The 27,492-nt window shown below is 38.3% G+C and overlaps 1 protein-coding gene across 2 annotated transcripts; it reads right to left on the bottom strand.

Annotated features, from left to right (window-relative positions):
• Positions 1-1,940: 1,940 nt before the first annotated feature.
• Positions 1,941-26,479, bottom strand: LOC133653922 (glutathione hydrolase 7-like). Of its 2 annotated transcripts, none has more exons than XM_062053759.1 (16): positions 26,277-26,479; positions 23,806-24,042; positions 23,466-23,692; positions 23,227-23,378; positions 20,007-20,124; positions 19,860-19,927; positions 9,606-9,679; positions 9,342-9,535; positions 8,934-9,021; positions 6,278-6,405; positions 6,113-6,201; positions 5,887-6,039; positions 5,691-5,805; positions 5,478-5,615; positions 5,242-5,341; positions 1,941-2,217 (listed from the first exon to the last, which is right to left on the bottom strand). In XM_062053759.1, the coding sequence occupies exons 2-16, from the start codon at positions 24,023-24,025 to the stop codon at positions 2,048-2,050; spliced, it is 2,034 nt and encodes a 677-aa protein (XP_061909743.1). In that variant the 5' UTR covers positions 24,026-24,042; positions 26,277-26,479; the 3' UTR covers positions 1,941-2,047. The 2 variants fall into 2 exon arrangements, with proteins under 2 accessions (XP_061909743.1, XP_061909744.1); XM_062053760.1 differs by having other exon boundaries at positions 23,806-24,058.
• Between the last annotated feature and the right edge of the window lie 1,013 nt (positions 26,480-27,492).

Raw genomic sequence — 27,492 nt, forward strand, 5'->3', positions numbered from 1 at the left:
AGCAGAAAAGAGGCGCGCTCTGTGTGTGTGGGACACGTGATCCGCGGTTTGATATATAAAACAAAAAAAAACGTTGTTCGCACGTTCAGTCCACACACAGCGTGGTCATGTCGAGCAGAGTAACGGAAGAGCTTCAACACCCCGCGCCATTTAATCGGTGTGTTTATAGGTGCAGACTCGGTTGTGCAAAACGAGGGTTTTAAACACATGCTGAATGTGCTTGAGCCACGTTACGACATCCCGTCGCGCACCCACTTCAGCGATAAGATTGTGCCAGATCTTTATGAGCAGGAGAAGAAAAAAGTTCTGGATGAACTATCCCGAGCATCATCTGTTGCGCTCACGACAGAAGGGTGGACGTCCAGGTGAACTATGTGACGATAAGCGCTCACTTCATCACAGCAGACTGGGAGATGAGAAGACACGCCCCCTCTACGGGAGTCACCTTGCGTAGGTACTGACACAAGCAGTGGAGGAATGGAAGATAAAGATATCCCAGTCACAAGTGATAATGCCAAAAATCAAATAAATGCAGTGAATGAGGCAGGACTGGGACCACAGATAGGTGCTTTGCACATGTAGTGAATTTGGCATCACAGAAGGGAATCTCAGTCAATAGGATGGAGCGCTTACTTGGGAGGATCAGGAAGGAGGTTTCCTACTTCCACCCAAGCACAACAGCTGTTCATGTGCTTTAGACAAAGCAAGAACTGCTAAAGCTGCCTACTCATAAGCTCATACATGATGTCCTAACGAGGTCGAACTCCACTTATGATATGTTGGAGCAGCAGGCAGCTATATACTCTGCATTGACCCACAAGACCCTGAAGACAAATGTCAAAAGACATCATCAACCTGTCTGATGATGATGTGAGAGTGGCAGAGGAGGTCCTCCAGGTACTTAAACCCCTCAAAACTGTTACATCTCTACTGACCACTGAAACTTCACCATCTGTGTCAATGATCCTGCCACTGAAAACAAGGACTCTACAATCCATGGCTCCAAGTGTGGAAGACAGCAGCATCACTCTAGATGACAGGCTTTATTTCACTACCTGTGTTTCAAGAAAGATTATGTGCCTTCTTATGTTGCACTTTAAGTTCTTTTTTATTAATGGTCAATGGTCCAAGTTTAAAGAAAGGAGAATGCCTTTTTAATGTTGCACTGTTTTTTGTTAATTATGTTAAAATGAAGATAAAAATGCATGTCAAGTTGATCAACAGATTGTATTATTCTCCAGTGCTATAACAGTACTGAAATGAAGGCTAAAAAGGCATTAATGGGAGCTTTAAAAAAAATAAGAAAAAAATAAGTAACTAAATAGTTACTTTTCACAGTAACACATTACTTTTTGGTGTAAGTAACTGAGTTAGTAACTGAGTTACTTTTGAAATAAAGTAACTAGTAACTGTAACTAGTTACTGGTTTTCAGTAACTGACCCAACACTGCACACAATTGACCATTAACATTCCATTTTCATCTATATTTCTCCACTCGTTTGGGTAAATGACATGTCAATATTTCACAGCAAATACATACTTTTGTAAGTGGGCCAATTATCATCTAACCATTTTAGATATCAGTTTGCTTTTTATGGACAGCCACGAGTGCAACAATAATAAATCACTTGCATGAATGGTATCTTCTTAAAATGCTCAACGTGCCACAAAGCATTGTACAGCATGGATGCTGGCTATACATTAACTTTTTATATCAGCACAAACATACCCATAATTACATTTTTATAAAAAAAAATAATTTCAGCTGAACTGGAATGCACCAGATCTGAATTGGAAAATCAATTTTGTGGCTTTATATACCTGTAAATATGCTCAACAAACAATGATGAATGACATTGTGTGGGGAAGAGTATAGTATTTTAACAACGTCTATATACCTTAGAAGCTGAACTATCATAAATAAATAAAAATCTGTCAGTCTCAGCAACAGATAATAATTATTTAAAATTGCACACAGTTGTGGGAACAGACTATCGCTATTTGTTCAGTGCCCAAATTATTAAGTGGTATTTTAAGACTAAAGTACTAAGTCTTGTACATGGTCAGGGCTGAGGCATCAGCACTACGGGGGTCCGTCACACCAATGATGACATCATTAGTTCTTCGGGTGCCTTCCACCAATGACAAAACTTCTATCCTTTCAACTTTGTGACCCTTGGCCTGAAGCAGCTCAACATCTTCATCTAGAAATTCAGCTGTAAAAGAGGATGAGTGAGTCAGAGAGGGATTTGTTGCAATAATCAATCAATATAGTCTTGTCTGACTTATATATGTTGTTACAATGTTGGATACTCATGTTAAACAATGTGAGATCATAACATTTTGGCGTGAGCTCCCACACTGTTTTTGATGCCTCGCTATCCTGCCTCAGTCTGTATACCCTGTGACGTCACCGTAAAGTGGAAGAACTTATTTCGACATTAAGTCAACCTCTCAGCCAGAGGTGAAAGACTTCCTCGCCCTGTACTTTAGGCCATGAGGAAATACAAAAAAGGTAAAGTACTACTTTAATCTAATCGTGGCATGCACAAAATAACAGACATGCAACGTGCAGTCTGATAAATGCTCGTAAAAAAATTTTTTTTATGGATATCCAATTATATTTACAATCCACAAAGTATGTCAAAATACCTTCTAAACATCACAAAGTGTCACAAATTCGGTCAGCCATCTTAAACATAGTGCTCTGAATATCTTTGGCAATTTCCGTAGATTGTACATCACCTGAGTAACGCTTCTGCACTCTGACCATGTATATCAGATCAGTCATACAAGATATATGCAAAAATTATAAAGAGATGTGCTGTCTGTCATTCACAATCCTGATGTAAGACAAGAACACATACGTTTGGCTTTTTTTATTCATTCAAATCGTAAATAAATAGCTAACAATTGAGTCAACAGATCGAGCGTCCTCTGTTGCGCTCATTATAACCTCTCTAAAAACATCCAGAAACCGCCAACAATACTCCATTACCATGTCATGACCTGAAAATGAACCAAATATGAGCGATTTTGTTATTATAAGTGCCAACGCAGACAGCCTATTTTAGCGGCACAATGATAGCAGTGAGCTAATGCTTACGCTGCTATTGTTGACACACTGCTTCTGCTTCATTTCAAACTTACCAAAAGTTAATTCTAGATTATAATTATTGCATCTCTCATCTGGTAGTAGACAGATGTGGCCATGGACCTAGAGGCTGGTCGACTTTCACATCCGACGAGGTGATGAAAAAGACGCTAGTTGCTGAAACATTTTTTAACCCTTAGTGAGGATTGTGATTGAATCTTCATCTAAACTGAACTATGTGAGCGTCCTGTCGGTTGGCATCCCAGCAAAAGTTGAAATATTACAGTAAGTATTTTATTTATTATGGTTTATTATCGTTAGTGTGTACGTTTAGCACCTAGCCAGCTGTTGGTGCTAGAGTTTTTCAATAAAGCTGCATCTGTTTAGCACTCGGCTTCTAAAACTTATTACCCATCCTCTTTGTGTTTGGGCTCAAAAATATAAGGTTCTGGATCATCATTTTACCCAAAGTAATCGTTGGCTCTCACAAAGTCTGCTTGATTAGCATTGTTGTTGTTGTTGTGGTTGCTACTTCCACGACACAGATCACGTGACTGGCTTGCTCATTATCTCTCAAAATGGCTGGGGAATCTCTGTGAGATTGATACTATTTTGATCATATTTTACTTTTGGTGTCATAAATCAGATATTTATTTGATAATAGCTTCCATATAGAGGAAACTTGTTTTTCCACTTTACTGGTAATTTAAAGGAGCCATATGCAATAATTGCATGTCAAGTCATCATTAAATGGCCCTGATATGTCAAAAGGCAAGAATAAATCATGTTCTTTTCAAATACCTCTATACTTGATAACAGTAGTTCAGCCGGGATATGCTCATTTCAAAATTAGATTTACAGCCCCGAAATCTTGTTATTGTTTTCATTTCGATGTCCTGCCCTCCACCGTTCTAACCAATTAGAAAGTCTGTGAATGTGTTACATCCAGGTTGCCAGTTACGCACTGCCATCATTCATCTAGTTACTGCCACTGGTAAAGTTACTAAACATGTCAGATCTTAGTACATCTAAAAGGCCTCATTACGATTCTCAACTTATTCATGACAAAGCCAGGAACGAAACAAGGGTTTGTATCGAGGATGCCTTTGAAAGATGGAGACGATTGAAGGCGGAGAAGAGTTTTTCATCTGATGCCAAACTTTCCTCCTTGATAGGTAAGTCAGGCGTTTACATTTTCTTATTACTTGCAATAAATGGAAATGGACATTTCGTATGTAAACTATATTGTCCAATACAGTCTATAAACTTGTCTAACAGAGCTAGTATGTTCGTGCAATGAATGCTTAGCATGCTAGCCCGGTCGATGGGAGCATACGTATAGCCCAGTTCGATGACACATCGACATATAGGTTAACAGGGTAAATATATGCCCGTTGGCCTGTATGTCGATGTGTAATCGAACTGACAGGGCAAAATATTTTTCAACAAAAAAAAAACTATGTGGATATGGGTAATGTCAGTGTCTATTTCGTTGTCAATATGCTGATACACTGAGGAAATGGGTTCCAACATTAGCACGGCTGTCATGGCAATGTGAAACGTTCGGAGACAGCCATATCACATAATAAAATAATTCCTCATTCGTGTTTGCATATTGTGGACTACATGTACCAAATTATAATGCAATCTGCAACGTTTGAAACAGTAGCCTATAGGCATACCTTGGTGAAATGTCTCCTCTTTAGTTTTAGGCTGCTAAGCATGCACTACTTATTTTCACCAGTATAACCATTGCTAGCGTTGGTTGTAGTTCGTTTTAGTCTTTGTTTTCTGATGGTATTGACAATCGCTTGCCATTTGAAGTTCCTTGGAGTAGCCCAGTCGATAGAGCTGGGTTCGGCTGCGTATCTGGCAACCTCCGTCCGGGAGAGGCGGAGGGGACTACAGAAATTTGACCGTGATTGCATTACCATTTCTGGCCAGATCCTTTCAAATTTCCACCAAAGCATATCCAATACATTTTATCTACAACACATGGAAGTGTTTTAAATGTAGATTAAAATAATCAATTGTCCCCTTTAAATGAAATAAAAACACCAATTCAAGCAGCAAATGTGAAAACCAGGTCATAAAATATGGCTTAACTTGAGTCCAAAATAGTGATTGTTAAGGGAGAAAGACTTACAGTCCACTAGAAGAGTTTCTTGCTGCAGCTGTGGGTGGAGTCTACCATACGCTAAACTGTCGCTCATGTTTTTACGTGAGGAGAGAACATTTAGCAGCACCTGTGAAGAAGAAAGGATCAATGTGATTACATGAACAAAAGCACAACAACTGTCTGCAGGAACATTTATTTCCTACCTGGTTTAAATACCACCATTAATCATAAAAACTTAAAACCTTCTTATGCAAGCTAATGACCTGTGTGATGCCACTAAGAGCTTTTGCTCCATTGGAGGATCCAACCGCAACGTAGGTACCGCACAACCCGATGGCTGGCCTCACTGCTGTGGGCATCAGGAAGGACAATGGCCTCTTCCCAGGCTGGAGGCTGTTATGCTAATGCCAAAATCATGACAAGGAATAAAAAAACAACATTGTAAAACACAACTTACTAACAGAATGAATACTCACAGGGTTAGGTTTGGGGCTTTGGGTTTTATTAGGCCAAGAAAAGGCCAATATTTGGCTGTTGAAAATGATCCCAGAAGGAGTCACTATCCCACTTCCAAATGGTTTATTCAGGGAGCTAATACACCAAAATCAAAACATAGTATGTAAGAATTGCATCTTAACTGCCACTCAAACAAACAGTTGCGGGAAAGCATACCTTACTACGGAGACAATGTGGTCATCTGGGCCCATGACCATGACCTGGGCAGCTACTGCACCTTCTTCCAAACTAAATGATGGCACGTAATGGCTGGCAGGAAACGCCTGAGAGTCATTGATCATTTGGCGGAGTAAGGACGCCTGTGGCTTGCTTTGACATAGCAAAAGGCATAGCTCAAGCAAAAACACAACATTGTAATGCAGTAAATGTGATTTGTATATACCTCAACATCTTGTTGACCGTCTCTGAGACTGAAGTGTCAAACATGGGGTCTCCCAGGCCACTCACCAGTGCCAGAGCTATCTTCACAGACTGGAAGACAACAGAACATCAATTACTGTTCTTTAAACATTCTTTTAAATTTAGGGTGTGTGGATCTCTATACTACCTCTGCAGTCCAATGATAAGTGCTGTTCCTGGGCACCTGGTTGGTGATGTTGTAACCTTCCAGGATGTTAAGGGCAGTAATTAGGCCGATACCTGCATGAGGGGCTGGAGCCACCATCACATGGTGACCTTCAAAAAGATCCACAAAGAATACATCAATAATTTTTGCGTGTTTGTGTGGTTAAAAAAATAATCTGTTAAAATATTTATTTTGAATAATTACACTACTTAATATCTTTGAGACAATTTACTGTAACTGCAGAGCTTCCATTTTACAATTAATAACAATAAAGTTACAACTAAAGGCTATAACTTCACAGTTTGAATTGTATAGTTAATTTCAATAAAATTACACCTAAATGTTATAACTTCAGAATTGTGGTTTTATTGTTTATTACTCTCTCGGTTTAACAGCATACTGCCACCTCTTGTACAAGAGTGTACAATGTAGTCTACGGAACGCCTTAAAGTATCAGTAGAATGGAAAAACAAGTTGCCTCTATAATTAAGCTACTTTCAAATATAAATCTCACAGAGATTCCTGAGACATTAAAAACTAATTTGTATACTTTAGCCTTTAAATAGACCGCTTTTTAGACGAGTCTCTCTTTTCTGCTCTGCCCCCCTGTCCTGCCCTGATAAGTTATCAGGTGACCACTTATCAGCCTCCACGGATGATGTGCTAGTTGTTCCAAGTCGAGACCCAGGATGGACCACTCCTCTTTGCATCAGTTGGTTTACATCTATATAAGGGCTATATAAATAAACTTTGATTGATTGATTGATTTTGAGAGATAATGAGCCCGCCAGTCACATGATCTGTGACGTAGCGGTCGGAACCACAGATCCCTTCATCACCAACAACAATGAAAATCATGCAGACTTTGTGAGAGCCAACAACAATTACTTTGGGACAAATGATGATCTAGAAAATTATATTTTTGATCCTGAAATAAGCAAGGTGAGCTCCAAGTTTTAAAAGCTGTGTGCTAAACAAATCCAGCTTTCGTTAAACATTAAGCATCATGTTATAGCAATATTGCTAAGTGCTAAACAAGAAATACAAACTACAAACATAATAAAACAATAAAACGATCAGTCACTCTGCTCTCACTGCGATGACGACTGACAGGATGTCCATATCTTCCCGTTTAGATGAAGAATTAATCATAATCTACACGAAGGGTTAGCAAGGAAAAGTTGCTCCCTGCAGACACCATCTTTGGTTGTGTGTGTTTGTCTCCATGTCCGAGTATAAATTGAATGACACAGATGAACAACTTTTAGATATATGGCTGAATCCTCTTATTATCCAGATGAGACACTTGTTTTATAATCTAGAATAGATTATCATCGCCGAGACGCGATGATGCGGCAGCAAAACATCGACCAGCTCAAAGTAAAGCAGCAGACGGCATTTAGCTGTCTGTTATCGATGTGCCACTAAAAATGTTTGTCTGCGTTAGCACTTATAATAACAACATTGCTAATATTTGGTTACTAGTCAGGTCACAATATGCATATAGACTATTGCTGGTGGGTTTTGGATGGTTATTTAGAAGGTTTTGTAGTTGAAATAGAGAGCCCCCATGACTCCATTGTTAGCTGACTTTTTATCTATTTATTTATTTACAACTGAGAGTACATAAAAACAGAAAAAATATATATCTAGAGCAGGGGTCCCCAAACTACGGCCCGCGGGCTGCCAGCATCCAAAACCAGGCCCGCAGGAAGTCCCAAGTATTAAAATTTTTTTTATTTTTTTTTAAATTTATAATTCTGTCTTGTCTTATCCACTTTGTACCGCTTGCTACTCACGGTGTCTCCTAGCCGCTCAGGCAAATCATAGTGTCTAAAAATGGATTTTCTCATCGATAACGTGACATAATGGGGCTCGCGGAAAGTGCGCTATATATATCTAACATATATATATATATACATATATATATAAATATATATAATATATTATATATATATATATATATATAATATATTATATATATATATATATATATATATATATATATATATATATATATATATATATATATATATATATATATATAATATATTATATATATATATATATATATTTTAAAAATATATATATATATATATAATAAATTGTTTTAACCCAATGCGGCCCCCGAGTCAAAAAGTTTGGGGACCCCTGATCTAGACGTTGTGAATGATAGACAGCACATCTCATTCAAATGTTTGCATATCTGATAATATGGTCAGAGTGACGTCAATCTATGGAAATTGCCGAAGACATTCGGAGCGGAATATTTAAAATGGCCGCCTAAAATTGTGGTATTTTGTGATGTTTAAACTGTATTTTAACATACTGTGTGGCTTCTAAATACAATTGGATATAGTTTAATGGATACAATAAAACACAATTAGGCATTTAATGTCAACTTATTTTTTCCCCTCTACTGGTACTTTAAAAGACAAATTAGTTTGGTTTTACAGTAATTTATTGTGAAATAAACAGTTAATTGTAGTTAAATATAATGTATCATAATTTTTACCATCATTTGATGTAATGTTACAGTATAGTTTGATTGTAGTATTTTACTGTAAAACATACTGTTAAATGCTGTGAAATCCTGGTCAGTACAGTGTACAAAATGGAGAATGAAAGGTGTGTTTACCCTGATAGTTGATGTGGGCTGGTTGCTGTAGGACAGTGCTGTAGTTACCAAAGTCATCTTCTGTGAGCACTCCACCACTTGCTTGCACCTTTGAAAAATTAGTAGTAACAACTATGCAATATACTATCACCAACAACCGAGAAATGTAATAAACATTACTGAATAAGGTCTCTCAATTTAATGTACCGGTAATCACCTATTAGCCCTAAAAAAAACTTTTACCGGTACATCAAAAACCGATGTGTTTTAAACTTTAGATAACTTTAGTTGATATGTTATATCAAACATTTTATTACAAAATCTGAAGGTTATTTTGGTCTAATGTCTTATGACCATTAACGTGAATCCTTATGCAATCATCTTTAATCTTCATAATCATATTTCAGAGATGGATGAAATCCTTCTTACCGCAGCAGCCATTTCCTGCGTCAGGTTCCCACTGTAGAATTCCGATATCCCTTTGACTGCGACAGCATCTAAGATGCTCGCTAAATCAGGGCGTCTGCTCAGCAACCCAGAGAGTGGAGCCTGGCCATTAGGGAGGAAGAGATCCCGAAATGCAGCCGAAATGTTCTGGTCTTTAATATTAGCAAGCGCTTCAGCTAGAGATACATAATGAAAGCAGATGTCAACCCTAATTTCCAACAGCGACTTAAATGCGTCACACCTTACCCAAGTCATGTGTGATATTGAATCCATTTCTGGCCACATCCGCTGCCATGGTAACCACGTCTTTCCACTGTAATCTGGGAAAGAAACGTTGACAAACATTGATATTTTTAATACACATTTTGTAAATGTGTTTTAGCTCTTTTGTCACGCAAACATAGGTTTTTGTCCTCAAAAACAGAGCTTCTGCAAGAGTAAAGATTTTTAAAACTGGCTTGACTAATGTATATAAAACTGAGCTTTTTGGCATGTGCCATAAAAAAACGTGACATTATCACATAGGTGAAACTCAAAAAATCAGAATATTGTGTAAAAGTCCATTAATTTTTAGTAATTAAATTTCAAATGGCAAACTAACGTGTATTAAAATACAGTAGTGTAGTAGGCCTACATATTCATTAAAAACAAGTCAGCATACTTTTTAACAAGTATATTTAATATTTATGGCCATTGTAACATTACCCACAGTTTGAACAGTAACACTGTGTTTGAATATTTTATTAAGTGATTCTTGGCATACCACTAGTTGGAGCCCGCGTACCACCACATATTGAGAATCACTGGTCGAGAACATATTTTGCTTTATTCATAATTTAAGTATTTCTTGCCTCCCTATGTTGTATATTTTTATATGAGATTTCCAGTTCATACTATCATCCATTATTACACCTAGCATTTGGGTTTATTTTACCCTTTTAATGTCTACGCTGCTATTTGTATTTGTGTTTGACTTCTGTTTATTTCAAACATGTAGACAATGTCAGCATGTTACACATCACATATTATACATTTTCATTCCTTCTCTCTTACTGTTACCAAGTAGCAGTATTTTAGTTTTTCTGAGATTCAAGGATAGTCTGTTTTCATCAAACCATCTCGATAAATTGTTATTTCTTCTGTTATCATTTTTATTAGCTTCTTTTTTGTGTTCTCTTTTGAACGTACGGTCTACAAATAGTACTAACTTTAAAGTCCTACTGAAATGAATTTTTTTTATTTAAACGGGGATAGCTGATCCATTCTATGTGTCATACTTGATAATTTCGCGATATTGCCATATTTTTGCTGAAAGGATTTAGTTGACAACAACGACGATAAAGTTCGCAACTTTTGGTCGCTGATAAAAAAAAGCCTTGCCTATACCAGAAGTAGCGTGACGTCACAGGAGGAAGGGCTGCTCACATTTTCCCATTGTTTACAATGCAGCGAGAGAGATTCGGACCAAGAAAGCGACGATTACCCCATTAATTTGAGCCAGGATGAAAGATTTGTGGATGAGGAACGTGAGAGTGAAGGACTAGAGTGCAGTGCAGGACGTATCTTTTTTCGCTCTGACCGTAACTTAGGTACAAGGGTTCATTGGATTCCACACTTTCTCCTTTTTCTATTGTGGATCACGGATTTGTATTTTAAACCACCTCGGATACTATATCCTCTTGAAAATGAGAGTCGAGAACGCGAAATGGACATTCACAGTGACTTTTATCTCCACGACAATACATCGGCGAAACACTTTAGCTACGGAGCTAGTGATAGCATCGGGCTCAAATGCAGATATAAACAAAAGAAATAAACCCCTGACTGGAAGGATAGACAGAAAATCAACAATACTATTCAGTGTTTCCCATAAACTGCCAAGATACCTGTAGCGGTGGGGGCGTGGCTATGGGCGTGGTCACCATGACATCATCGAGTAATTTGCATTATTTACTACAATGATATGATTTTCTCTAAAAAGGCTCAAAAAATGTATACTTACTAATTAATAATAACAGTTTTGTTTTAAACGTCCATCTATCCATCCATTTTACAATATAATTACAACACTTTATGTACATATTTATATACAGATTTGAACAATAAGTTATTCACTGAAATATATTTATTAATTGTGGTTCTTACAAAAAATATATCTTATAAAATATAAAAGCTAAAATGTATCTTAAAGCTCTGCCCCTTTAATTAGTGCATACTAAATAATTTAACTTTAGCCTACTACTACAACCATTTATTTACCAGCAACATAATAATTTCTCTCTTTCTATCCCCTCCTGCTCCGGCCCGGCTGCACCAAATGATAATATAAATACATTTAATAAAGTCAAATACAAATAAGGCAACAAGAGAAGTATCCTACACTTCTCTTTTGTAAAGTAAATCTGAACAGCCGATATGGGCATCTACATCAACATTTGCCTGAAAAGCTGGACAGGACAAGAAAAAAAAAAAATTAAAAAAAATTAAATAAAAAAAATTCCGAAAAATATATTTGTGGCGGACATGATTCTTTCGTGGCGGGCCGCCACAAATAAATGAATGTGTGGGAAACACTGCTATTAAACCCTGGACCTGTAAATACACGGTTAATGCTTTCCAGCTTGGCGAAGCTTAACAATGCTGTTGCTAACAACGCCATTGAAGCTAACTTAGCAACGGGACCTCACAGAGCTATGATAAAAACATTAGCGCTCCACCTACGCCAGCCAACCCTCATCTGCTCATCAACACCCGTGCTCACCTGCGTTCCAGCGATCGACGGAAGAACGAAGGACTTCACCCGATCATCCGTGTGGTCGGCGGCTAGCGCATCTGCTATCCAAGTAAGTCCTCCTGGTTGTGTTGCTACAGCCAGCCGCTAATACACCGATCCCACCTACAACTTTCTTCTTTGCAGTCTCCATTGTTCATTAAACAATGAGATGAAAACAGAGCTTTTTGTATTGGATTCAATGGGCTCCGAATACTTCCGCTTCAACTGTTGACATCACGCGCAAACGTCATCATATCGAAACGTTTTCAGCCGGAAGTTTGCCGGGAAATTTAAAATTGCACTTTATAAGTTAACCCGGCCGTATTGGCATGTGTTGCAATGTTAAGATTTCATCATTGATATATAAACTATCAGACTGCGTGGTCGGTAGTAGTGGGTTTCAGTAGGCCTTTAAGTCCTTTGTAACTTTGAAAATGTCATTCATATAGAGATGGAACAATTTTGGTCCCATTATTGATCCCTGGGGTACACCGTAAGATACAGTATATTTATAACTGCAGACGTGTTTTCGCCTAGCTGCACGTATTGCTTCCTATTGGTAAACAACTCTTTGATGCCATTCTGTTCTAATGTGTTAATTAAGATATTATGGCTAATTGTGTCAGATGATTTTGTTAGGTCCACAAAACCTCCAGCTGCCCACTGTTTACGATGAATTGCGTTGGTGATTTCCTCCATTATTTAGATCAGTGCCATCAATGTCGAAATGTTATCTCTGTATCCATAATGGTTGTGGGCAAGCATTAAATTTTTGTTCATGAATGTGTCCAACCTTTTGTGAAATAATTCAATAATTTTTCAATGACTTTAGAAAATTGTCTAAGTAAGAAAACAGGTCTGTAGTTTATAAACTTGTGTTTGTCTATAGTCTTATAAATTAGTACTACCAGTACTTTATTTTCATTTTGTTTGGGAAATTAACTGTTTAAAATTATAATTTGCTGATGTATAGAAATGGTTCTCAGATCTCTTTAATAACCTTTTTTTTTTATCATTTCTATATCAATTCCAATAAAATTAATAGATTTTTCAGACTTACATGTTTTCACAATTTCCATTATTTACTGTGTCAGGTCAGTGACAAAGGATTTTGAATGTTGTCTTGCAAATGTGGTCCAATATTTACAAAGTAGTTATCAAACTTTTACTTAAAGTGTAACTGAACCTAGTTTTTTAAAATTTGCCTATCTAACACAATCATTATGGAAGACATGATGAAAAATGTTTAAAAAAAATAGTATTCTAAATATGCTTCAAATCAATGTAAATAAAAATCCGCTGTTAGGGATGGTTTTCCTGGGAGTAAAGGCCTCACCTTTTCTTCTCCAAACATATTGCTGGGTATTGTGTAATTTTTGTTTTATCTGACATCACATGGACAAAGATAAGACCTTCTGGAGGAAAATTCTGTGGTCAGATGAAACATAAATTAAGCTGTTTGGCCACAATACCCAGCAATATATTTGGAGGAGAAAAGGTGAGGCCTTTAATCCCAGGAGCAGCATGCCTACCATCAAGCATGGTGGTGGTAGTATTATGCTCTGGGCCTGTTTTGCTGCCAATGGAACTGGTGCTTTACAGAGAGTAAATGGGACAATGAAAAAGGAGGATTACCTCCAAATTCTTCAGGACAACCTAAAATCATCAGCCCGGAGGTTGGGTCTTCGGCGCAGTTGGGTGTTCCAACAGGACAATGACCCCAAACACACGTCAAAAGTGGTAAAGGACTGGCTAAATCAGGCTAGAATTAATGTTTTAGAATGGCCTTCCCGATGCCCTGACTTAAATGTGTGGACAATGCTGAAGAAACAAGTCCATGTCAGAAAAACAACAAATTTAGCTGAACTGCACTAATTTTGTCAAGAGGAGTTGTCAAAAATTCAACCAGAAGCTTGTGGATGGCTACCAAAAGCGCCTCATTGCAGTGAAACTTGCCAAGGGACATGTAACCAAATATTAACATTGCTGTATGTATACTTTTGACCCAGCAAATTTTAGTCACATTTTCAGTAGATCCATAATAACGGCGTGGCGAAGTTGGTAGAGTGGCCGTGCCAGCAATCGAAGGGTTGCTGGTTACTGGGGTTCAATCCCCACCTTCTACCATCCTAGTCACGTCCGTTGTGTCCTTGGGCAAGACACTTCACCCTTGCTCCTGATGGGTGCTGGTAGCGCCTTGCATGGCAGCTCCCTCCATCAGTGTGTGAATGTGTGTGTGAATGGGTGAATGTGGAAATACTGTCAAAGCGCTTTGAGTACCTTAAAGGTAGAAAAGCGCTATACAAGTATAACCCATTTATCATTTATTTATTTACATAAAAGAACCAAAGTTCATGAATGTTTTTGTGACCAACAAGTATGTGCTCCAATCACTCTATCACAAAAAAATAAGAGTTGCAGAAATTATTGGAAACTCAAGACAGCCATGACATTATGTTCTTTACAAGTGTATATAAACTTTTGACCAAAAATGTACATGCACATGCATACTAAAATCCTCCCTTGTAGCGTACCTTATGTTTGTCAGTAGAAAAAAAATTAAGTAAAAAGAGAGACTTGGCCTGGAGGAGGGCTTTGGCACGTAAATAAGACCGCCCACTAGGGATGTAACAATATAAACATTTCATATCACGGTTATTGTGAATAAAATGATCACGGTCATGATTAATATCGCGGTATTGTTGAATGAGCTCAAAAAGTAGTTATACACACACTGAAATCTTTTAACAATTTTTTTTTTTTATAATTAATGTAAATAGACGATATACTTTATAGGCAGAATAAACATTAAATGTTGTTCCGGCTTGATTTATTTGCGTATTCAAAGGGGAACTGCACTTTTTTGTGGAATTTTGCCTAACAGCCACAATCCTTATGAGAGATAAGAACACATGTCTTGTCTATGACTGTTCTCATTCATCCAGGTCGTTGTAATCTCAGGGCATTCAATCGATCGCAACTGGACAGTTTGGTTAGAAGATGTTTTGCCTCTCATCAGAGTATGCTTCATCAGTTTGTGCACATAGACTTAGATTGGTCAGATTTAGTCTAGCGGCTGGTGCCAAAACCCCAAATATTTATACTCCAAAATCAGGAGGGTGTGCCTGGGAAAGGATGGTTTCGCCCTATCGTAGTGAGAAAAACAACTGTTTTGATGCAAACGAGCAATCCTACAGTCAAAGCCAAACGACAGTCGTTGAAGTGTAATTTCCCCTCGCTAGCATTGAGGTATTGTGTGGCAGAACGATGGCTGTGGATCGACTACTACCAGTCCAAAATAGTTGGAATCCCTCACCTTAGAATTCCATTCAGTTGTAAACAAATGGCATTCTGGTCCCCTTCTGTGACCAAAGCATGAACTGATGAAGCATACTGAGGTATTGGCACCAGCCGCGAGACTAAATCTGACCAATCTTCGTCTATGAGCATGAACTGATGAAGCCTACTCGGATGAGAGGCGAAACATCTTCTAACCAAACAGTCCAGTTGCGATCGAGTGAATGCTCTGAGAACACGTCTTTTTTTTAGGATTCTGATGACCAAAAAAAACGCTTGCAAGATGCGGCTAATGCGAGTCACTATTATAGACTTCAAATTGTTGGCGCAAACGGAAGACGAGAGAGTCAGGACTAGCGTGACGTGATGCTGCAAATGTGGTGCTTGAAGCAAAGCTATGGCAACAGAAATGAAGTGCTTACCCAAAATTAACAGGGAAAAAACTTCCCTGGCCAGCTTGACCAAACGGACAACTAGCCACCGAGTAAGTCATTACAATATTACCGTATTTTTTGGATTGTAAGTCGCAGTTTTTTTCATAGTTTGGCCGTGGGTGCGACATATACTCCGGAGCGATTTATGTGTGAAATGATTAACACATTACCGTAAAATATCAAATGATATATTATTTATATCATACGCGTAAGAGACGAAGCAAATGGCAGCAATCGTCACACACACGTCAGTAATCGTCACTCACACGTCAACCAATAAGAATTCGGCGGGGGAGGGTCATGGCAGAAGTGCATTGTGGGTCATGGGATGCTAACTGCTATATGCTACTGCCGTAGCTATTAAAATGGATCACATCAACATTGGCGGTAACTTATAAAAACTGAGAAGGGCTGAACTAAAGTGGCACCGAAAAGGAAATCATATACTGCAGATTACAAACTGGACGTAGTGAAATATGCAGTAGAGAACGGCATTCGAGCAGCAAAAAGAAAGGACATACCAGAGGCGACCCCGGGGAGGAAGATTTAATCGGATTTAGCGATTGGGAGTGACAGATTGTTTGGTAAACGTATAGCATGTTCTATATGTTATAGTTATTTGAATGACTCTTGCCATGATGTGGTGCGTTAACATACCAGGCACGTTCTCAGTTGGTTATTTGTGCGTCATATGGCGTACACTTATTTAGCCTGTTGTTCACTATTCTTTATGTATTTTAAATTGCCTTTCAAATGTCTATTCTTGGTGTTGGATTGTATCAAATAAATTTCCCCTAAAAATGCGACTTATACTCCAGTGCGAAGTATATATGTTTTTTTCCTTCTTTATTGTGCATTTTCGGCCGGTGCGACGTATACTCCGGAGCGACTTATAGTCCAAAAAATACGGTAATCAAGATAAATGCAGCACATCAAAATAATTCATTTTATTTATATAGCGCTTTTAAGAGGCACTCAAACACACTTACACAGTAATCAAAATAAAACATGATCATATATATAAAAGCACATACAGTATAATAACAAAACAACCAGTAAAAATAAAATGTTCAAATTGAAAAATAACTTTGTTATGAAATGGTATGTCCAGTTCTAAAAGCAATTTTGAAAAGGTGGGTTTTTAATAGTCTTTTGAACATTGTGGGATTATGACATGAACGTATGGAAAGGGGATGAGCGTTCCAGAGGGTGGGGGCAGCGATGGAGAAGGCACAGTCCCCCCAGGTTTGGTGCTGGGTTCTATGAGGAGGGGACAGCGGGGGATTGTTGGTGGAACGCAGGTTTCTAACAGGTATGTGAGGGGTGAGGAAGTCAGAGAGGTAGAACGGGGCCATGCTGTGGAGGGCTTTATGGGTGCTATGCGTGTTATTACAACTACATACACTGTCGAGCTCGCTGAGCACATACAAAATATGAAATGTGGGCTTTACACATACCGTAATATGATTGTTCATGTTTTTCTGTCAGTAGACATTGGTGTCCTATTGCATTCCATTGCGCATTTTAAACTTAAAAAACTCAAAAACCATTCAGCTGATGATGCAGTAGCTATTTTACGGCTAATTCCATAGCATGCCATCGCAAGGTGATGTGTTACTACCAGTGTTGGGACTAACGCGTTACAAAGTAACGCGTTATTTTTTATATTCAGTAACTCAGTTACCGTTACTACATGATGCGTTACTGCGTTATTTTACGTTATTGTTTTATGTAGCATTGGTTAGAAACAGAAAATCTGAGTGTGTTTTATTGGAGCGCTGCAGTGTCGTCCTTTTGATTCTTCTCGTGTCGCAAGCCGGACAAGAGAGACGTGCGCTCTGTGTGTGGGTGTGGGTGTGGGTGTGGGGAGGGAGGGGAGGGGAGCCGTGTCTGATCATGGCGGAGCTGCAGTGGAGTTTGTTAACATGTAGATATTCCCACTACTTTTCTTTTGTCGAGTACAAAGAAAATTACATTTTAGTTAAATGTAAGTTGTGTCTTGGATCAAAGATCCGATCTACTGCCCAAAACAGCAATTCAAATTTGCTGAAACAGCTACAAAAGCAACATGCTTCGACAAAGTTAGTAAAGAGAGACACAGACTCCGATGCCACTTCACCTCCACCACCACCACTTAAGGATTAACTCTGCCTCTGCTCATCATTCAGCACTGAAGGTACATAAACTCTGTCAATTCTCTTATATACTCTTTCATTCTAGACTTCTAGAGTGTTTGATTACCACATCACTCTAAATGTATACACTATAAAGTTCACAAACATAAAGAGGGATCCTAGTCGGCCAGGCCAATCTTTCCTTTTCTCTAAACTAAAACTGGGGAAATGCGTAGAGTGTTCTGGGCTTCAGACATGATTTTATTTCAGAATTCCTTGAGAAAAAAACGCCTGGTTAGGCTTTGTGTATGTAGTGTGTGCCTTCCTTGCTTTACAGCTATGTTGTTATTATGCTGTTTGTTACTTATGTATGTTATGTTGCAGCTATTTAAACTAGTTTTGTCAATTTGTTCTGGCCTGAAATAAATTGGCCCTTTGAAACATATCTTTGTCTTTGTGTGTTGTATGTAGACCACATTGCTTAGCAGAGTTCAGTGATGCAAATGCATGTCAAGTTGATCAACAGATTGTATTATTCTCCAGTGCAATAATAGTACTGAAATGAAGGCTAAAAGGGCATTAATGAGAGCTTTAAAAAAAAAAGAAGAAAAAAAGAAGTAACTAAATAGTTACTTTTCACAGTAACGCATTACCTTTTGGTGTAAGTAACTGAGTTACTTTTGAAATAAAGTAACTAGTAACTGTAACTAGTTACTGGTTTTCAGTGACTAACCCAACACTGGTTACTACGCTAGAAAAACAGTACCTCAGTGTTTGCTCTGACAATAACAATATCACTACAGTTTGGTTAATATACAGGATATGGAACATAAATGAAATATTGTTGGCAGTATTTGGATGCATGTTTCGAGCGATTTAGAGGCAGAATGGATCGCTCCCATTAGCTGCATTGCTAGCTACCGAGAATGAGCCAATTATTACATATTAGAATGCAAAAAAAACAAAACATGTCTTCTTGTCTTTTTTAAGGCTTGTGAATGATAGGCAAAATTCCAAAAAAGTGCAGTTTCTATTTAAATATGTTAATATTCATTCATTTTAATTTGAAAACATTTATAAGTTTTTTTTTAATAAATCAAATTATGTGTTCACTTTGCTTCACTTTTAAGGTTATGTGACGTCACATAACACTTCCTGTTGACACCTCTGTTGGTGTCGAGTATAGATTTGTGGCTCGGTTGGTAGAGCTGCGGTGCCAGCAACTGGGGGATTCCAGGTTCGATGCCCGCTACCGCCATCCCAGTCACTGTCTTTGTGTACTTGGGCAAGACACTTTACCCACCTGCTCCCAGTGCCACCCACACTGGTTTAATCGTAGCTTAAAGATGTAGATAATTGGTTTCACTATGTAAAGCGCTTTGAGTGTCTAGAGAAAAGCGCTATATAATTATAATTGACAACATTCACAGATTGAATACTTTCTGCTAATCTGACTATTTTAGCTGTTCAGTTTTTTATGCAGGGTTAGATTGGTGTATGGCGTTTCTTAATAGGGAAAGACGTTAATGTCTCAAGTGTTCATGTTAGCATTTAAGATAGCTAGAAAGCTAACGCCAATCACGGTTTTTCGATCATTTCAATGTAATTCGGTAACTGTTGGGAGTTTTACCACGGTTATCATTATCATTGCTACATCCCTACCGCCCACAGAAACAGTCAAAAAAGCAGCTCGAAGATGGTCTATACAACAAAATCTTTACAAAATGTTGACCAAAACACCACCATTACATGTTATGTAGTCCCAATGGAAGTGTTTTAAATGTAGAAAAAAAATCACAATATGAATTATTCATGCAAATGAAGATACGTGAAGACACAGCACAAAGATTGAATTAAAGGCCTTAATAATCAAATTACATACCTGCCATAAAGCTGGTGTGCCTGATGCATCCCGCTGAGTAAACCTGGTACTCCAACAAGCAAACCTGGCTGAAAGAGGCATTAAATACAGTATTAAACAAACTTTACAAGGGGGTGAGAAAGGAGAATATCAGAGAAAATTTCTTACATTGTGCTCAATGTTTGTCTGTAGTAGCTCTTCCTGAATGGCAGATGGCGCTGTCTCTCGGAAGTCAATGACCCGTGTCTCATTCTTCCAGATGTCATGCACCAACATAACTCCCCCACTGAATAGAGCAGACAGAAACTATATATGCTGGCTCATGTAATTACATAATTACATACCGTATTTTTCGGATTATAAATCGCTCCGAAGTATAAATCGCACCGGCCGAAAATGCATAATAAAGAAGGAAAAAAACATATTTAAGTCGCACTGGAGTATAAGTCGCATTTTTGGGGGAAATTTATTTGATAAAATCCAACACCAAGAATAGACATTTGCAAGGCAATTTAAAATAAATAAAGAATAGTGAACAACAGGCTGAATAAGTGTACGCTATATGACGCATAAATAACCAACTGAGAATGTGCCTGGTATGTTAACGTAACATATTATGGTAAGAGTCATTCAAATAACTACAAACCCCGTTTCCATATGTGTTGGGAAATTGTGTTAGATGTAAATATAAACGGAATACAATGATTTGCAAATCCTTTTCAACCCATATTCAATTGAATGCACTACAAAGACAAGATATTTGATGTTCAAACTAATAAACTTTTTTTTTTTTTTTGCGAATAATAATTAACTTTGAATTTCATGGCTGCAACACGTGCCAAAGTAGTTGGGAAAGGGCATGTTCACCACTGTGTTACATGGCCTTTCCTTTTAACAACACTCAGTAAACATTTGGGAACTGAGGAGACACATTTTTTAAGCTTCTCAGGTAGAATTCTTTCCCATTCTTGCTTGATGTACAGCTTAAGTTGTTCAACAGTCCGGGGGTCTCCGTTGTGGTATTTTAGGCTTCATAATGCGCCACACATTTTCAATAGGAGACAGGTCTGGACTACAGGCAGGCCAGTCTAGTACCCGCACTCTTTTACTATGAAGCCACGTTGATGTAACACGTGGCTTGGCATTGTCTTGCTGAAATAAGCAGGGGCGTCCATGGTAACGTTGCTTGGATGGCAACATATGTTGCTCCAAAACCTGTATGTACTTTTCAGCATTAATGGCGCCTTCACAGATGTGTAAGTTACCCATGTCTTGGGCAATAATACACCCCCATACCATCACAGATGCTGGCTTTTCAACTTTGCGCCTATAACAATCCGGATGGTCCTTTTCCTCTTTGGTCCAGAGGACACGACGTCCACAGTTTCCAAAAACAATTTGAAATGTGGACTCGTCAGACCACAGAACACTTTTCCACTTTGTATCAGTCCATCTTAGATGAGCTCAGGTCCAGCAAAGCCGACGGCGTTTCTGGGTGTTGTTGATAAACGGTTTTCACCTTGCATAGGAGAGTTTTAACTTGCACTTACAGATGTAGCGACCAACTGTAGTTACGGACAGTGGGTTTCCGAAGTGTTCCTGAGCACATGTGGTGATATCCTTTACACACTGATGTCGCTTGTTGATGTAGTACAGCCTGAGAGATCGAAGGTCACGGGCTTAGCTGCTTACGTGCAGTGATTTCTCCAGATTCTCTGAACCCTTTGATGATATTACGGACCGTAGATGGTGAAATCCCTAAATTCCTTGCAATAGCTGGTTGAGAACGTTTTTTCTTAAACTGTTCAACAATTTGCTCACGCATTTGTTGACAAAGTGGTGACCCTCGCCCCATCCTTGTTTGTGGATGACTGAGCATTACATGGAATCTACTTTTAAACCCAATCATGGCACCCACCTGTTCCCAATTTGCCTGTTCACCTGTGGGATGTTCCAAATAAGTGTTTGATGAGCATTCCTCAACTTTATCAGTATTTATTGCAACCTTTCCCAACTTCTTTGTCACGTGTTGCTGGCATCAAATTGTAAAGTTAATGATTATTTGCAAAAAAAAACATCAAATATGTTGTCTTTGTAGCATATTCAACTGAATATGGGTTGAAAATGATTTGCAAACCATTGTATTCCGTTTATATTTACATCTAACACAATTTCCCAACTCATATGGAAACAGGGTTTGTATAACATATAGAACATGCTATACGTTTACCAAACAGTCTGTCACTCTTGATCGCTAAATCCGATGAAATCTTCTTTCTTGTTGTCACTCCTGGTATGCGCCGCTAGCGTGCTTTCTTTCTGCTGCTCGATCGCCGTTTTCTGCTGCATATTTCACTACGTCCAGCTTGTAATCTGCAGTATATGATTTCCTTTTCGGTGCCATTTTTGTTCAGCCCTTCTCAGTTTTTTTTTAAATGATCCATTTTAATAGCTATGGCAGTAGCATATAGCAGTTAGCATCCCATGACCCACAATGCACTTCTGCCATGACCCTCCCCTGCCAAATTCTTATTGGTTGATGTTAGGGATGTCCGATAATGGCTTTTTGCCGATATCCGATATTCCGATATTGTCCAACTCTTAATTACCGATACCGATATCAACCGATACCGCTATATATACAGTCGTGGAATTAACACATTATTATGCCTAATTTGGACAACAAGGTATGGTAAAGATAAGGTCCTTTTGTTTTTAAATTAATAAAATAGAATAAATTAAAAACATATTCTTGAATAAAAAATAAAGTAAAACAATATAAAAACAGTTACATAGAAACTAGTAATTAATGAAATGAGTAAAATCAACTGTTAAAGGTTAGTACTATTAGTGGACCAGCAGCAAGCACAATCATGTGTGCTTACGGACTGTATCCCTTGCAGACTGTATTGTGATATATTGATATGTAATGTAGGAACCAGAATATTAATAACAGAAAGAAACAACCCTTTTGTGTGAATGAGTGTAAATGGGGGAGGGAGGTTTTTTGGGTTGGTGTACTAATTGTAAGTGTATCTTGTGTTTACGTTGATTTAATACAAAAATAAAAAAAATAAAAAAAACGATACCAATAATTTAAAAAAACAATACTGATAATTTCCGATATTACGTTTTAAAGCATTTGACGGCCGATATTATCGGACATCTCTAGTTGACGTGTGTGTGTGTGACGATTGCTGACATTTGCTTCGTCTCTTCTGTGAATTAGATAAATAATATTATTTGATATTTTACGGTAATGTGTTGATAATTTCACACATAAATCGCTCCGGAGTATATGTCGCACCCACGGCCAAACTATGAAAAAAACTGCGATTTATAATCCGAAAAATACGGTAATACTGTAAATGCGTTCTTGCAACATTACCCTCCTAAACCAGAGGTGTGAGGGTGGACGATCCCCAAACAGAGTGCAGCCGTGATAGCAGCATCAACGCTGGACCCTTGCTTCCCTAAAACTTCAAACCCAAGGGATGTACACCGAGCCACATCTGTCACCACTGCTCCTTGGTGAAAAACCTGGCAAAAAACGGCCAAGTGCCAATAGGAACTGGTTACATCACTTATAATTCCATAATCCTTTAAAAAAACAACATTGCAACTTACCTGGGGTTCTCCAAAGTAGATCTGCATGACGAGAGCTACAGTGACTCCTATGGCGAAGGTGAGACATGCAGTGACGATGACGGTCAGTCCATCCCGCTGGCAGGCACAATCTTGAGTAAAAGGGTCGCTAGTGGTTTCCCTCAGAGATACAGCATCATGGTAGGCCAGGTCAGAAGCTGAGGATGGGAGACGCTGGAGACGAGCAGACTTTAAAAATCCATCTGGGTCTGTAACATAAGGCATGTGAAGTATACTATTATTTCACAAGAGAACATTGGATAGGTTCCTTAAACATAAATGCACTTTGTATAGCTATACAACCAAACCCACTCCGACCAACCTGTCTCTTGGTCGCCCAAGATGTTGTCCTCATCTTTGCGAGATTTTGCGGCGTTGTCGCAAGACACCATCTCGTCCTCTGGCAGTCTGGGAAAGCTTGTGATGCTCATATAGTCCACCGGAGAGTAGGCGCCCCCCAATGCTGTCTCTGATGTAGCATCTTTATCCACAACAAGTCCAGCAGGGTGTCCCGCCACTATTTCGGGGGTGTTGTTGTTCATGGCTATTCTTCTTGACCCTTGGTGTTACACAGTCTTTTACAGTATTTTAATTCAAAGGACAATATAGTCATACTTCTAGTCACATCTGAGAGTTGCCTAAGGTGATTAGCTGTGTCTTTTCCAGGTGAAAAATTTGTAGCCTACTGCATATCAAAGACAGGGCCGTTCCTACCTATAGGCAAAACATGTGCTGTGTGTAGGGCCCCACGATCCCCCATTTTGCATCAAGAAGCGCATGTAAAATGTCAATTGATATGAAATTTTACCGTAAACGTATTCCCGCTCTGTCGTTGATAGGGATATAATGGCAAACTTTTCCAAACAATTTAGTTGTCCTCTGTAGCCGTATTAGTACTGAGATGGTAATTTGTTGTTCTACATAGTTTGAATCCCGGTCAATGTTTGCACAAGGATCATGTGTGACATTACGTTAAATTTGCTATTTTTAAGAATTTATTTCCCACAAATTTGTTTTAATACAAAATATACGTCCAAATAAATTATAGTTTGATTCAAAACATATGAAAATCAACAATTTTGATTTAAAAAACTTCTGTCTAAACTTAAAATTAAATTGCGAATTTATTTAGCAATAAATCATGTTTTTCCCTACAAGTTAGGAAACACTTATACCTGACCACTTTCATGCTTTTGCTAGATAATGGAGACTTGCATTTTATGAATGGAACCCACACTGATTTGAAAAAACTGCATATAGTATACACCTGTGCCTTACATTTTATTAATGGTTGCGGCAACCATGTGCACCATTGCATTTTGTATGCAAAGGCAAACTGTCCATCTTTGTCTGTTCGCAGATTTTCTTCACATAAATCACTTGGTTCAAATTGGTTCCCCACCAATTTGTGTTGTTAAATGTGTAGAGATTCCAGTCGCTACAGTTTACGGTCACAGGACATCATTTGCATGTTGGTTCTTAGAGCCAACACAGATCTTGGTTTAAAAAAAAGCCTTCAGATATGTTGCTTTCCTTGGAATGACCTACAGAAGGATCTGAGGCTACCTGAACTGATCACTTTGGAGGGAGTTTCAGTCTATTTTAAAGGATCAAGAACGTTTCTATTCGGCATTGTACTTGTTTTTAAATTGTTTTTCACTGAAATATTTCATATTATTTTTGTGTTAATGTTCTAAGTAATTTGTATTTTTACTATAATGTGTGACTGCTGCTGTTTTGTTGTTGTAATATGTATTTCAGTAATTTAGTTTTGCTGCCCTTACGGCCAAGTCGCTCTTGGAAAAGAGATTTGAGACTCAATGAGTTTTTACCTGGTGAATTCAGGGATAGTGATTAACTGATTGATTTAAAAACGTGAGAACAATTTTACAATGGTGGAGAGGGCCTCAACATAAAATTAGAGGGGCCAAAATTATCCAAGTTTGTAGCTGATGATTAGTCACTATCTTGACACCAATTTGGACAATTGTTATGCTAAGAAGTGGGCTCGTAGTTCCTATGATTATGCATTTTTTGCAGTTGTGCAGACAGAAACCTTGTTGTTGGCTTCTATTATTTTTAACATTGTATGCTAATTGTCAATAGCTTATGGCAACACTATTTGCATGATTTCCGGCACGGAGAGTCAAGCAGTACAACCCTAAAAAAATAGAAAAATTAACGTGATTATCATACCCATCCATTTCCTACCGCTTGTCCCCTTCGAGGTCGCGGGGGGTGCTGGAGCCTATCTCAGCTGCATTCGGGCGGAACCCAATATGAATAATTCGACGAAGAGTCGATGTGTTACGGTGGAACATGACGTTTACTTCACCTGCCAGGCGAGTTTAGTGCGCTCAGTCACGGCTCAAACAAGCTAGCTAGCGCGCACCGGCTAATTCCATTAAAATCATTGGCCTCATAATAATAATATTATTATTAATAACAATAATGACTAAAGCAGAAATTTCAAGTACACTCGTGAGTAATGAAATAGGAAGTATTCTTTGCGGGGTTATTTTTTGTTTTGAAGGAGACATGGCGGGGTTACGCTTGCCTTTGTCATCAAGACGACTAGCTAGGATGCCACAGCAATATAGATGCTTATAGAATCCAAAATAATCCACCAAGAATCTACACGAACATATTTTTATAACTGGCTGACTGGTATGACTGGTTTAGACACATATCTTACCATACCACGCGATGTACGTGTTTAGCTCAATGTATGGTTCTCCAATTACAGGTTGCGAATATCGATTGAAGTAAATAGAAGGAGTGTGGTAGACTTACTTGAGACGGCATTGATTGATGGTGATGGTCACATTTAAGAGCTTGATTTTTGTTTTTATTTTGAAATCCGTGCAGTCGAAGTCTTCATCAAGGTGTGAGAAAGAACAAGGTAGGCCACCAAACAGGATTGTTTAGCTGCAAAGCTCAGCTATCCTCTGTCCCTCCCTCCCTTTACTGTGCTCTGGGCGACAGTAAAGGGAGATCTTCAACACTCCAGATTCTAGACACTTCCATAATGTCTTGTCTACCTTTTCAAGTTTGATGCGCAGAAGTCAAGCTATGTTTCACCAAAGCTGTTATTTGAGAGTACAATTGAATAAAATATATATATTTTTAAATCAATACATTTTAGGAGCAAAATTACTTGTGCAGACTAAGTATTTAGACAATGCTTTATTTAGCAGTGGTTCTCAAACTTGTTTCAAAGAGTACCACTTCAGCAGTCTTTGGTATGACTCAGCTGGGGTTTGAACTCACAACCTACCGATCTCAGGGCGGACACGCTAACTACTAGGCCACTGAGCACCACCATAATGACCAACATTAAAATACAGTAGCGTAGTAGGCATAAATATTCATTAAAAACCAGGCAGAAATTTTATTTAACAAGTATATTTATTATTTTTGGCAACTGTAACGTTACAGTTTGAACAGTAACACAGAACCAACAAAAATGGAGGAGGAGTAGCTGTGTACGTGATGAAGAACCTGAACTACAAAGTGGTAAAAAACATGTCATTTGCCATTGATAATATCTTAGAATGTATAACCATTGAAATATGTCAGGAAAAAAGCAAAAACATATTCATCAGTTGTATATATAGATCACCTAAGTCAAGTATAGAAACATTTGAAGAATGGATCAAGGCAACTTACATGGACAATGGTCAAAGAATAATGTTCTTATGTGGTGACTTTAATATTGACTTATTGAACCCCAACAAGCAAAAGTCTATTGATGACTTCATTGATACAATGTACAGCATCAGTCTATATCCTAAAATCACAAAGCCAAGCAGAATCACAGCACACTGTGCCACGCTTATTGATAATATTTTTACCAATGATTTTGATAATAACACTACAAGTGGTCTACTTATAAGCGACGTTAGTGATCATCTGCCAGTTTTTACAATATATGATGGAAACTACAAGAAGAACATGGAAGACAAAAGGACATTTCGAAGACTGTGCACAGAGAAGAGGATGACTGCCT

The sequence above is a fragment of the Entelurus aequoreus genome, linkage group LG07 (assembly GCF_033978785.1).
Source record: "Entelurus aequoreus isolate RoL-2023_Sb linkage group LG07, RoL_Eaeq_v1.1, whole genome shotgun sequence".
In the NCBI taxonomy this organism is placed as follows: Eukaryota; Metazoa; Chordata; class Actinopteri; order Syngnathiformes; family Syngnathidae; genus Entelurus; species Entelurus aequoreus.